At 40.3% G+C, this 14,684-nt stretch overlaps 1 protein-coding gene and 1 long non-coding RNA gene across 2 annotated transcripts in view; one reads left to right on the top strand and one right to left on the bottom strand.

Moving 5' to 3' along the window:
• The window catches only part of LOC113025646 (sucrase-isomaltase, intestinal-like), a 35,521-nt gene that overhangs the window by 12,890 nt on the left and 7,947 nt on the right, over window positions 1-14,684 (bottom strand). Inside the window, exons 12-20 of the mRNA XM_026173619.2 lie at window positions 14,392-14,511; window positions 12,611-12,724; window positions 12,366-12,450; window positions 11,866-11,983; window positions 10,951-11,122; window positions 2,155-2,271; window positions 1,309-1,463; window positions 822-906; window positions 628-684 (exon numbers count right to left, since the gene is read on the bottom strand). Of these exons, the coding sequence (XP_026029404.1) occupies window positions 628-684; window positions 822-906; window positions 1,309-1,463; window positions 2,155-2,271; window positions 10,951-11,122; window positions 11,866-11,983; window positions 12,366-12,450; window positions 12,611-12,724; window positions 14,392-14,511 (1,023 nt within the window). The remainder of the gene's footprint in view (window positions 1-627; window positions 685-821; window positions 907-1,308; window positions 1,464-2,154; window positions 2,272-10,950; window positions 11,123-11,865; window positions 11,984-12,365; window positions 12,451-12,610; window positions 12,725-14,391; window positions 14,512-14,684) is intronic.
• On the top strand, window positions 3,454-9,916 carry LOC145430004 (uncharacterized). The gene is made up of 2 exons (XR_013910379.1): window positions 3,454-4,504; window positions 7,721-9,916. It is a non-coding gene; the product is annotated as an uncharacterized LOC145430004 (long non-coding RNA).

Genomic DNA, 14,684 nt, shown 5'->3' with positions numbered 1-14,684 from the left:
GCGTAATCATTCATCTGATCGGTGGATGCTTTCCATCACCGCCATGGCGCCTAAATAAGGTCCCAAAGGAACTTAACACCTCTTTTATCTTTCTGTCTCTTTCTTCTCTTCTCCTTGTCCTCTTTCTTGCTCTTTGTTCTCACTCCCACTCTGTCTTATCGCCTTAGTCTCACGATCTCAAACAAAGAACTTTCATGTGAAACATGTTTTTGTCACAGTGTAACATGATGCTCCATCTATCTGATCTCTTTATTTTTTAATCTATTTTCTTATATACCTATTGTGCTAATTCAGCTCAATGGGATTTTTAAGGCAGTTGTTTTTTGTTCAGATTATATTGAAGATATTATTTTAACTCGATAACTGGGTTTGCTACATTTTAACAGCTGCTCATACTTTACTGTCTGATTTATGGCAATTGTACCTAAAAACAGTTACTTTTGGAAGTGCACTTAGCTTGGACAACTTCCTGAAAACAGCAAGAATTTGACCTGAAAGTAGTGCAGTGTCCAAATTGAATTAATTATACAACTGCTTTTTTTTCTATAGATCTATCAAGACAATCACACTAAAGGAAATAGTCGTGCTTTATGGAAAACATTTTAATCAACCAGAACATGTTCTTACCGACTCATAGTCATACCACAGAGCATCTGGTACATATCCCCACACCATGTCTACGCCCTGAACAACACAAGAGCAAAAGGCGTCTTTAGCCATTTTCACATTTTCATAATTTTATATATGTAAATACAGAAAGAGCAAGAAGGAAAAGAAGAAAACAGATGAGTAGGGGAGTGTGTTTGTGTGTGTTCACTTACAGGATCCAGTACAGGTGTGATGAGCAGGTGTTTTCCCCAAAGGAACTGGCGATCCACTGTCCAGGTTTCACTATCAGAGTAGAATCTACGACGAGGAGGAATACAAGTGAAATTAGATATCTGTCATCATGTCGTGACTGACTAAAATATATTTTAGATTAAGGTCTATATGTTTAATGTTCCACTGTCCAACTTTAAAAAAAAAAAAAAGCTTCATATTGTTACTGTTTCTGTGTCTTTATTTGCTGATTATACCTTCTTTTTAATTTGTCTGTGTTTTTCAGTTTAGGCCTCATAGCTTAGCTGTCCTTACATCGGCTAATCATGCCAGTTTTCCATCATGCTTTACAATGATTGAATCATTGGAGTAATCTCCAATCATTTTTTCACTTCTATGTCACAATCACTTTTATCTCATTATTATCGTTATTTTTCCTTTTGTTATTTGGTACTAAATTGATTTAAGACAATATGCTGAGTGACTTACTCATGCATGACGGGACGTACAACAGTCTCCCCCGTGGTGTGGGCTTTGTAGAACATTGTGTAGAGGTAAGGCAGAAGTGTGTAACGTATCGTCAGGTAATGTTTAGAACTCGCCACCAGTACTGAGTCAGCGCCATATGAAGCTGGATCCTGAGGCTGGAGACAGAAAGACGGATTAAAGGGATGAGGCTAATAAGGAACAGGTAATGGGAAAAGAAAATAAAGATTTGTGGGGGGGTTTACTGATAAACTAATGGAAAAGTGATCAAACAGCAAAGGGGCGAGGGAAGTAAAAAACTAGAGGATTTTAGAAGGACTAGAGAATTAGAAGAATCGAGTGGCAATAAAGCTGTCAAAAGGATGGGTGAGGTAGTGCAAACAAATACACATTAGGCCTGTTCATAATGAATAATCACAAAATTACTTTTACATTACGCTTTTTAATTACTTTTTACATTTGAGCAATCCAGAGGTAAAGTTCGTAAAGACAGCTAGTAAATGAAAACAAATTATGCGTGATGCTAGTTCAGTGACAGTGGTGAGGGCAGGCTGTGGTCCTTAATCTGATCTGGGTGATCTTTTAATCCCATAACTCGTTTGTGCGTCTGTGTATGTGTTGGAACTAGCTGTATGGGATGTGATGAGTGCCATGAGTAGGGCAAAGCAAAGGTCACACTTCAGCTGTCTCTCCCCAGCTATGCAAAGCTTTTAACTGCTCGGGCTCTGCAGCACCTATAAAGTGTTATGAAATGAAATGAAGTGTATACCCTGCAGCACTTTAGACCAAACAGGCAAAAAGTGACATCTGATATAAGACTTGTGACAGAAAAAGCTGCCTTTAGAGTACCTTGTAGCCCTCAGCGTTGTGGTTCCGACTGAAGGGATAGAAAGCGCCGACCTGCATCCAGCGACGGCACAACTCTTCAGGGGAGTCGTCAAAGAAACCACAGATGTCGGCTCCGATCTGAAACACATTTCCATCGACGTTTAGCCAAAACCAGCTAATTTAAGTGTATCTTGTTGTATTGGAAAAATGAAAGTTGAATAATATTTGACAAACTCCGAGAACAGGGAATGTCAAGGATTTTAGACAGATTTGATAATGAAATATTTCTAGATTATAGTAGCCAAAATGGCACCAATGTGATAACTTAGCCCCTTATTTGTCTTTTGAAATGTCTCTCTTGATCTTGGCTCAGTCCACTTGAGATTTACTGGCAGTAGCTGTTGGTTGTAATCTTTATTTACATTAATTGCACAATTGAGTCCAAAAAATAGACTGCATTCAAAGGCCACTCTGCAGAGACTGTTTGCTTTCTATTATTTACTTATTGGTCACATTTTACAGCAGGCTCAATGGGAGGGAAATGATCCAAATCCCTTTTGCCCTGTGTTCTATATGTGTTGTTATGATATTTTGATACCACGGTAAGCATTTACAGGATATTGTTTTATACAGGAAAACTGTTACTCAATAAGGCCGATCTACTAGTTGTTTTTCTCTTTCTCTGTGACCCAAGAATTAATGTGAGACTCACAAGCTGGTACCAGAAGGTCAAAAACACCACAGAGACGAGACCACTTCCTTACTCCCATCCTCCCTTTTTCTTTATCTCCTGGAAAAGGCTCGTTAAAGGCTAGGTGGTTTGTTTCAGAATTCACTGATGAAAGAACTCTGTATTCTATGTCTAGGAGTGTATTTTGCTGGGATGATCATAAATTGTAGCTGAACTGATAAACTACACAAGGGATACTTTGCTCAGAAGGCAGGAAGACGTTTCCTTATTTGGTCTGTACCGGTTTGAACTGGGAAAGCTGACACACGAACCTTTTTTTCTCTATATAAACTGCTGTGTATCAAATAAACCTTTGAGTCGATTTGGGAAGACAACCTGAAGCAGTCTGTGTTTCCTTGTTCTCCCAAGCTGCTCCCGACGTCGTAACTAACCCAGCTGAATGGCATACCTGAGTGTTACTTTAAATAATTAGGAATCTTATAAGGAAAGGACAGAACTCTGCTTATCGCTCACGCCACGGAGGAAACCCGGGAAGGCAATTTCCTTCAATCTTGGTGTCAGAAGTGGGATTACTGACAGAAGGTAAATATGCGTCTTTCATATTTATATAAAGACCTATTATACCTCTCTCAGTGATCGATCCATAAAAAAACGGGATATGCTGACGAAGTTTCACTTAGTGATCCAGAGAGATACACTGACTGACTTCCTCAGTCCCCGAATAAAGAAACGGGATATGCTGACGAAGTTTCACTTAGTGATCCAGAGAGATACACTGACTGACTTCCTCAGTCCCCGAATAAAGTAAATTAACCCTTGTGTGGTGTTGGTGGACACAGGAAGTTGCCTGTTGTCTTGAATATTTTAATTTTGTTTAAGAAATAATAATAATTAATTGTTTAATTAAACGTACGTTAAAAAGTGAGAAGTTGCTCACTTAGAAAAGTGACACAGAAAGTTGCCTGTTGTCTTAAATACTTCTCGTTAAGTGAGAAGTTGCTCACCAAAGAGTGACACAGGGAGTTGCCTGTTATCTTGAAACGTACGTTAAAAAGTGAGAAGTTGCTCACTCACAGAAAGCTAGTAAATAATTAAATTTAATTTTGTTAAAAAAAAAAAAAAAAAACGAAAGAAAACTGAAAACGGGTCTCACAGACCCGATTACCATACAAGGGTTAAAAGCAGTAAATTAAAAGCAGAAAGACACAGGAAGTTGCCTGTTGTTTTACGAGAAGTTGCTCGTTAAGCGAGAAGTTGCTCGCTAAGTGAGAGTTGCTCACACAAACAAAAAATTGCTAGCAATAAATTTAAAGTGACCTCAGCTGTGCCGCAGCGAAAATACTAACCTAAATCCTCCTAGCGTGTAAACCCCTCTGGAAATCACTGAACATGGGTCAGAATTATTCAAAGACCACAGACAGGTCCGATAAAAAAATCTAAAGTACCTGTAAAACCAAAAATTAATAAAATACAAAATAAAGTCTCAAATAACGGCTCAGTATAACTCCCATTTCCGGTTACGTGTAACCTACGTCCGCGAATCGGTGAAGACGTCCATTATCACGTATCCAGAACATGCGGGAGTGCTTATGTGACTGACTTTGTTTACAACTTAAGAAGTTCAATGCATTCTAATTTCTTTTCGGAGCCTTATCCCGAACGATTATCGCCAGAAAACAGGTCAGTAGAAATGTTGAATATCATTTGTGATAAGAAAAGTAGTCTGCTTAAAAAGTCCTGTAGAAAATATATGATAGAATGCCGCGACGTGATGCATCAAATGTTACCGCTATGGACAAAAGGAGGGTAAATAATGACAAAGTCGCCGATTTCTTTAAGAATCTAAAGAAATTCCTGCTAACAATGTCCAGAGACAAAATTGACTTAAATGCAGTAACTATGTGTAAACAGAAGCCTGATGAATCTATCCTAGTATTCATAAAACGCTTTATGCACTGTTGGACAAGCTAGAGGTGCAAATTCAGCTCAGTTTTCCAGTAGCCGCAGACACCCAAAGCAAAAATGAATTTGTGTATTTAATTTAACATAAAGGGTGAAATGTTTGCTGACACTGATAACAGCTTATGTTTTCTCTGCCCTATGTACCGACATGATGGAGAAGGAACATCCTCTGTGTCAGCTGGACCCTCAGCAGAGAATGAACTCAACATCCTTTTTGTCCGGTACTCTATGTCACACACTGTGCCAAAAAAAAACGTGTACAGACGCCACTAACAGGTAATCCCATGACTGGGAGCCACACTTTTGTTTCTCTCACACTGTTCAACAACATGATAACTGCTCACACAAGTGAAGGTCAAACAGTGATTTTGTCACATAACTCAGACATAGTTTATGACATAACTACACCATGTCGTCACATAGATCTAACCTACCCTATCCACTGTACTATTTCTGCAGTTACATTGCCAGCTGAATACCAGAATATGACATTATGGTCAAAAAGTGAGAATGAGATAGGATTTATTGACTTTATCACGTACACCTAAAAAAAAAAACAACAACAAGCCAGTATATGTCAGGCAATGTCCCCTTTCCACGGAAAAAGCCGCAGCCCTAGATGTCATGATAGGAGATTTATTGACTACAGGAGTAATAAAGCCCACACTCCTGTCAATCCTGTGCCAAAGCCTAACAAACCTGGCGTATGGCGTTTCATACAAGACTTGAGGCAAATTAATGCAGTCAACATTCCTCTGCCACCTCTCGTTTCAGATGTTCACAGCATATTGACATGCATTGCATACACATTTTACCGTGGTGGATTTATGCTCCACTCCTTTTTCTCAGTACCTGTGACACACAGCCGTTATTTGCATTCACACATAGAAATAAGCAGTACACTTGGACTCGTTTGCCCCAAGGCATGATAGACAGCTCTGCTGCTTTCTCAATGGTGCTTCACTCCTCCAGGGCTGCACCCTGATCCACATGTGGATGACCTCCTCCTCTGTGCTGAAAGTGAAAAACTATGTCAAACTGCTACACACATGCTTCTCCAGCACCTCCAAAAGACTGGCCACAAAGCATCAGCAAAGAAAATGCAGTATTGTCAGACTTCTGTTCAATATTTGGGATTCACACTGTCTCACGGAAAACGTTCCATGACTGCAGACAGGGTCAAAGCTGTGACCTCTGTCCCTCGCCCCACTACACAGGAGGAAATGTCGTCCTTCTTAGGCATGGTGAACTATTGCAGACAGTGGATACCAGACTGTTCTTTTCATGACCACATTCTGCGTGACTGTTGTAAAAAAAGACAAGCCTCCTCGAATACTGTGGTCCACAGAAATGACTGCCTCTTTCAATGCATTACAGGGAGTGCTGACCTCCGCCACTCAAAGGTGCTGCCTGAATTGTTCAGGAATGCCGGCCTGCCTGAGGGCAGTAGCAGCTTGCTCTATCATGATAAGGGACTGCGGGAAGCTCACACTCTCACATGACACTATTCTACACACCAATCACCAGGTCACGACCATTCTAGCAAACATAACTACACAACACATGCAAATCTCACTATAAAAGCGAGCAGCACACCTGATTCGCCAGCACATTTATTGATCCTATGCTGTGTTCTTCTGACCGACAGGATGGCTCAGACAGGCTTGACGTTCATGACTGCATGACACGTATACAGGAATCCACAGCACCACGTCCAGATTTAGAGCAAACACCTATCCCAGACTCAGCTACGGTTTATGTGGACGGGTCCTGTTCAAGGCCGAATGACAACTCATTTCTTTGTGGCTATTCAGTGGTAACAGTGCCTGACATCATACTAGAGGCTCACTCATTACCATTTCACTCAGCACAAAAAGCAGAGCTCATGGCTTTAATACGCGCCTGTGAGCTACATTTGGATAAGCATGTGACAATTTACACAGACAGCCGCTATGCATTTGGCGTTGTGCATGACTTTGGCACATTGTGGAGACAGAGAGGATTTAGATCTGCTGATGGAAAATAAATTGCTAAATTCTGATTTTGTTAAAAGACTTTTGCAGGCTATACAGCTGCCATCGGCCGTTGCAGTTGTAAAAACGAAAGGACACAGTACAGCTGACACAGACGAAGCAACAGGTAATGCTCTAGCAGACGTGACAGCCAAGGCTGCAGCTGCATCACAGCTCCCACCTCCACAGGAAGTATTATCTGTGCCCCTACAGCTGCCACTTGTTACACTCCCAGACTATTTAGACACAAATGTTGATTTAAAATTCATACAAGAGCAAGCCTCTGCATCTGATTACACCTATTGGGAGAATAATGACTGTACCTTAAATGACAGAGATGGCTTATACAAAATCTTAAGCGTTTGATTGCCCTCCCATATTCCCTGCTGCCAGTCCTTGTCCGACATTTTCACGGTGTGAGTCATGTCGGACAAAGAGGGGTAATAGGGGCAATAAAATCAAGATTTGTAATTGAGAAAACATGACATGCAGTAAAAAGCATATTAGCAACCTGTCTAACATGTGCACGAACTAATGTAGGAAGACCAAAAGCGAAACATCAGCATTTACCACAACCAGATTTTCCATTTCATACATTACAAATTGATTTTACACATATGCCAGCACAAGGAAGTATCAAGTACTTACTGGTAATAGTGGATCAATTTAGTAAATGAGTAGAAGCTTATCCAACCTCAAAAGAAACTGCAGAAGTAGTCTGTCAAAAGTTGAGCAATGAAATAATACCCAGATTCGGAATACCTCACCAAATTAACAGTGATAGAGGACCTTCATTCACATGAGAAGTAATTAAAAAATGTGCTAAAACTTTAATGACCTGGGTCAAATTACTTACTCAAGTCCTGTGTGAGATTAGAATGACTCAATCTGAAGTAACCAAATTATTTCCATTTGAAATAAGACTATTTCCAAGACCATGGTCAGCTTCCAGAGGGGCACCGCTAGTAGAAGGTGATGTATATTGCATTGTCCACTGATGTTCACAACCTGGTAGAAAAACTGAATAATAACTATCAGAAAGTTTGTCTCTCTCAGCTTTTCCCCTCCACAGTTCCACCAGTGGAGACAAGGAGACGCATGTTGGAGAAGCCACTAAAACCAAGGACACTCTGGGAGGCCGCGTTTTCCAGCCCCCAGGCTTTACTGGCAGTGACGAAGAACCAGCATCCTCACAGACGGACAACCTCAGTGGATTCATGCCAGCAGGGTTAAGACCAGCCCAATCGGACCATCTCAGGCGTCGGATCAAGCAGACGACATCTCCGGCGAGCCAGCGCCCGGAACTAGAGCAAATAAACACACACGGGTAGACGACATCTCCGGCGAGCCAGCGCCCGGAACTAGAGCAAATAAACACACGGGTAGATGACATCTCCGGCGAGCCAGCGCCAGGATCCAATTTACACACACACACAATCACTGATTAAGACACAACGTCTGAAAGAACAACAACAAGGTACTCAAACATCCAGCAGGAACAGAAAGCCAAAAGTACCACATGATGTCTAACCTGATAAAGCCAGACTCATTTCATCCTGATAATGGAGAAAATGAAATGCCCATTGTCATCATACGACGCTTATTCAATGTCTCTCGAACCTGGGACCAGGCCAGGAGACAACTGAAGAACTGTTTTTCTTATATACTTTCTTATATATTTAGGTTATTTATCATATCTATCGCATTAACCTTAGGATTTCTCTTTGCTATTTTGTATTGTAAACTGCAACCATGTTCACATTTCTGCAGGTTATATTTTGCTGACTATACCTCATGCTCCATTTTGCAAGACACCTACTTAATGCACTCCTCACGTTCCCTAAAATCAGTAAATGACAACATAGACGCCACTAATAAACCATTTTATGCACCCTCTAGAGCAGGAGCTAACGCCTGGTATGAAAATGCCAGAACAGCCGCTCGTGATTTAGGAAACAGTAACTGTTATGTCTGTTCAAAGGCTAATCCAGAACAGGTAATAGTAGGATACCCCATATCCGGTTTCCCCCTCACTGAGGGACTAGAGAAAATCGGTGGAGATAATGCTCTCTTTAAAGACACTTTACAGTTGACTCTGAGCCCTCTCGACTGCCTACTTACACACACACACACACGAACTAACCCTGAGACTCCATTAGGCGAATTATTGAAGTTATCTAATGACACCGCAGGGACCTGCGCCCCAATGAAACGCCCTAAGAATAGGTTAAAGCCCTCACTGCCCTTAGGACAGATCCCTCTCCATTTTAATACTAGTATGATATGTCTGCGCAGACTAAAGTTAACTGGCCCAGACACACACATAGATTATACAAAGGATAACTATACATTCTTCTCTGACTCCCCAGGTGCACGCTGTAATGAGACATGGCTAGCTGTCTCTATGGCTGAAGTTGTATCATATCTGGAGGAACACACACACAGTTCAAGTTCGAGCAGAGAATCGATCATTGTTCCCCCAGACGGTGTATTAAATGACACTGACTGGGGGGAGTTAGTTAAATCACACATGGTCACGCGCCTAACTAGACCAATCCCACGTGCTTATTGGTTGTGCAATAATACTCTTAGATTAGCTTTACCTGTTAATTGGACCGGTACCTGTGGTCTAGTAACCGTTGATGTATGCTGTACTTTCATTCCCAATAACACCGCTCCTAACGGTTCATTCACACAAGCTATGAATAAACTTGAAGCATTGCAGATAGAACTAATTGCCAATACAGGTCACGGTCAGTGGCTACATAAGTGGCTACAGGACACGTTTGGGAGATGGAAGGAACTAATTGTAGCCTTTGTAACCGTTGCAGCATGTTTTTGATGATTATTGTCTGTTGTGTAGTACCCTGTGTACGTTCAATGATAACCCGTATAGCTACTAGTACAGCTACTTCAATGTATTTGCAATTGGCACAAATTGACCCAGATTATGTGTCAGATGTCATCAATGATGTTCCTGATGTGTATATTGAACATTAGGTTGTGAACTATTACATTTTATGATTTGCTTTTTATATTATGTTATTACATTTGTGATTTTTCCTTTCTATTTGAGTTATTATTTTTAAAAAATAATAAAAGAGGGGAACTGTTATGATATTTTGATACCACGGTAAGCATTTACAGGATATTGTTTTATACAGGAAAACTGTTACTCAATAAGGCCGATCTACTAGTTGTTTTTCTCTTTCTCTGTGACCCAAGAATTAATGTGAGACTCACAAGCTGGTACCAGAAGGTCAAAAACACCACAGAGACGAGACCACTTCCTTACTCCCATCCTCCCTTTTTCTTTATCTCCTGGAAAAGGCTCGTTAAAGGCTAGGTGGTTTGTTTCAGAATTCACTGATGAAAGAACTCTGTATTCTATGTCTAGGAGTGTATTTTGCTGGGATGATCATAAATTGTAGCTGAACTGATAAACTACACAAGGGATACTTTGCTCAGAAGGCAGGAAGACGTTTCCTTATTTGGTCTGTACCGGTTTGAACTGGGAAAGCTGACACACGAACCTTTTTTTCTCTATATAAACTGCTGTGTATCAAATAAACCTTTGAGTCGATTTGGGAAGACAACCTGAAGCAGTCTGTGTTTCCTTGTTCTCCCAAGCTGCTCCCGACGTCGTAACTAACCCAGCTGAATGGCATACCTGAGTGTTACTTTAAATAATTAGGAATCTTATAAGGAAAGGACAGAACTCTGCTTATCGCTCACGCCACGGAGGAAACCCGGGAAGGCAATTTCCTTCATGTGTCTTCTGAGAAACCTAAAAGGCAGGCTGCAGTGATACAGTCCCAATAGGAGTCCCTGGCATGTATATACAAATGCCTGATGTGCACAGCTGGGGAAGTGTGTGTGTGTACATCTGACTCACTGTTTTTCTACTGTTGTTTGAAATCTGTGAACTAGGCATATATGTGTCCGTGAAATAGTTTGTGAAACCCTCTGTTTTATTTTTTTCTTTACCTATTCTATGCATCTGCACATGTCATATGTGTGTGATAATGGTTAATGTTATTATCATACTTTTATATGTTGCTAAAGTGGAAAAAAAACATCTTTCTTTTGTTTATATTCAAAGCTTTTTGGTCAGCTAGCATTTAACATTTTTTCTGAAGGTTTGCTACTCACATAGGGTATTCCAAAGAGCCCAAACTCCAGCATGCCAGGGATAGCCCATTTCATGTCATTCCAGGTGGCAGCATTGTCGCCTAGCCAGTGACCTGAATATTTTCCCACACCTGGAAAGGAAGAGCGGGTCAGCATCATGGAGCGGTTTTCTCCAAACACACGGTCCATAGCTCTGTGGGATGGAGAGAAGAAAGAAAGGAGACAACCAGATGATACCGGATCACTAAGTTACAAAAGGACAGGGGGACAAAAAAAAGCAAAAATGCACAAGTAACAGAGAAACAGGTATCAAAAGTGGATATGAGGGGTAATACTGTACTTTTAGAGAAATGAGAATTAGGAGATGTAAAGTAAACAAAATTCATTTGTTTGCTATAACTTACTCATGAGTCTCCCCTAATCTAAAAACACTCTTTCTTGGTTTTCTTTGGTTTAGTTACTCTGAAATTTAGCCAGTTTAAGCACCTTTCAATCTTAGAGATAAGGCAAATTGCACAGTATGTAAGATATTTAATCTATCATAAATGGGCATTTGCATTAGCAGGATTTATGCTAAGGTTCCATTAGTTATGCTAATGTTATGCTAAGGTTAGCGCTAAAAAAAAGCTAGCATGAAGCCTGCTAATGCAATGTGTCTGGCATTAGGAATAAACTAAACAGATGTGTTTACAAGTCAGGTGTTTATTTTAAGTATCTGTGCAGTCAACTAGCTGTTTTCATGAATTTCAGGCAGTCTGTACAAATCACTCTTTAACTGTTTGCCAGCCCCTACCAGATTCTCATATCAGCGCGCCTTTCTAGGTTTGTGTACATAAATTATCATTAAACTCATGTTGAGGGCCATGGGTCAGTAACTTCTGCTTCTACATCACTTGATTTTGAAGATTATGTATGTCACACTGCTTGTGTACTCACTTCTTAGTAGCCAGGACCATAGAGTAGCCATACAGACTGTGGACATCATAGTGGTTGCCCCAGGTTTGCTTGGCATCCATACACAGAGTCTTACTGTACATGAGGTCATCCAAAATTTCTGGGGGAGAGAACAGATAAGGGGAAAGTTAGAAGCAGCACAGAGAGAATACAGGATGCAGAAAAGGAAGAGAGTGAAAGGATGAGATAGGCATTGATGTACTGTATACTTTAATAGGAAGTGGAACGAGAGCAATAAAAAGGGTGGCATCAGGGGAAGCTGCTTTTCATAGTTATGATCTTCCTGTCTGGGAAACGGTCAGAACAAAAGACATGGCAGAAGATTCATTTTCAGAATTCTTCACAGGGGATCCACTATGCCTGATGAACTCACTATGTTTGCTATTGTTGGACGTTCAGCTGCACTTCTATGATATATCCTATTTCATGAAATATGTAGCATTATCATGGCTTACCAGAACATAGAAAACAATGTCTCTTACTTGGAATGTAGGGAGGGTAGTTGAGTTTGTTAACAGCACAGCCCTTCGATGATCCTTGCTTGAAATTAGCAATCTCATTCATGTCCTGCAAATGCATATGAGAATATTTTCTTGTAAATATACAAGAAATTAGAGAGTAAAATTTATTCGGTGCTTCTTTATTGGTGCCGATGTCCAGCCCACAATTTGACTAGCAGCCCCTGTATGCATAATACCTTCATTTTATGTATTTACAACTGACTTACAATCCAAAGTGCGTCGTGTTTGACCTCCTTGGAGAACCGCTCGTACTCATCCACCCACCAATCGATGCAGTTGGGGTTGGTGTAGTCTGGAAATACGGTCTCCCCTGGCCACACCTTGGAGGGAGAGAATGTGACATGATGTTTACCAAAAAACCCTAAAACTTTGAGGCATAACTCATATTCCAGTGTTTTGTTTATACACCTGACCTTCCAGGTTTGGGAGAAAGCTTTAACAGCTTTTTTAACATGCGTTTAATAAAGCAAGAGGTTAGTTTACACAATAACATATATGCAGACAACATGAGATGGCATGAACAGCCAAAATTATGAGCTCTGAGTGAGAAATCAGTGTTCCTATGAAGATGCTGGAGGAACAGTTTAGGGGCGTGGGAATAACAGAGAACAGAGATGATGATGCGATACAGAAAAAGGAGAGAAGGTAAAGGATAAAGGGGCTAAAGAGACAAATGAGCCGAGCAACAGGAGAGAATCAATAATGCAATAAGAATCTGTAGACATGTCTGTTTGAAGTCAACGTTAGTGATGCACATTGAGAAAAATGATTCATCCACTGAGAAGAGTGGAGGTTTGGTGTGTGCGTGTTAGGATGACAGGAAGATGTTTTTAGCAGATGGTCAGAAATTCAAGGTCAAAGTAGTTCCTTGCAGATGCCATCTTTTTTCCTTCAAGACTAGATTTTAATCATCTCCAGCTGCGTACTTATAATGACAGGAGTGTAAATAAAATGTCAGCAGCTGTAACTCCATACGTCACTTTATTATTGCCTTTTTATGGTCTTTTGTGTACATGTCTCTATCAGACCCTATGCGTACTGCCTTTCTAAAGTCTCTTTCTACCTTCCATCTTATCTATCCTTTATTCATCTATCTACTTTGTCTCCTCTCCCTCATTATGTCTTGCTTCCTGTGTATGTCACCATACACTCAGTGCGATCGTCGATCTGTTTCCCTGTAGATTTTCTTCTAATCTGTTATTTGTGTCCATCTATCTGCACCTACCCTTTCTCTGCACATGTCTTTGTCTACATTTATAACCTTTTCCTTAAATCCTCCACTCTCCCCGCTGCTCTGTTTACGCTCATCTTTTTTAACTAAGCAGAAATGTTCAGAAATGTTTGAGTGAGGTCCTGCTATGATGTTCTAACGCACGCCAACATTGTTGTGCCACCAGGAAAGGCTTTTATCTTGTTCTTTCCAAGCAATTTTTGCTTGGTTGTAAAAGCAGAATAAATACCAGGTCTGTTTATGTATCTCCCTCATTACAAATGCAGCAACAGCAGAGGTCCCGCGGCAGACACCTTTGTTTTTATAGCCGAAAGACAACAACATATGTAAATAAAGCACAAACCACACATATGTGTGCACTCATAAACCACAAAGTAACACAAATACATTTGATCCAGACAAGCGGATGCAGGTGGATGAACACAGGGTGTATACAGCATGTATTTTTCTACTAAATTTGTGACTTTGTGTCACAACAACAACAATATCATATGATGGTACTGTAATAGTCTAGTTTTACTGGTCTTCCAGGTAAAAACAAAAAAAAAAAGAAAACAAAAAAGACATAATAGTATATAGTAAGAATATATAGTAACATATAGTAAATATATAGTAAAAAAAAAAAAAAAGATTAAGTACATAAAAGGAGTGGTACCTTTGGTATTTGATATCATTAACAGAGTAAGTAGCAGACAGGTGCTGCTAAGCAAATACGCTTGATGCATCAGAATATCAGGCTTGTACAATGTAGCTCACCTCTCCTATCAGAGGAGTCTTCCCATCTGATTCAGTGACCCAAGCATTCTTCGCAGTGCCACGGTCATAAGACTCATATGGAGCATCTCCAACCCTCTTGCTGGTGGCTATTGCGGGATCCTGGGGACAAATGATACAGTCATAAGAATATATGCTCAAATCAAATCAATAAATTCATAAAAATTACACGACTGCCGTCATTTTCATTTCTTCTTTGGTGTTGCTGATGTAGCAAATGTTACTGTGCGCTAGAAGTAATGATTTAAACACTTTGATGTCTGTTTTTGATTTGA

This window comes from Astatotilapia calliptera, chromosome 7 (assembly GCF_964374335.1).
Source record: "Astatotilapia calliptera chromosome 7, fAstCal68.1, whole genome shotgun sequence".
Lineage (NCBI taxonomy): Eukaryota > Metazoa > Chordata > Actinopteri > Cichliformes > Cichlidae > Astatotilapia > Astatotilapia calliptera.
Note: the sequence above shows the minus strand (reverse complement) of the source record. Positions and strands in the feature narration are given on the sequence as shown.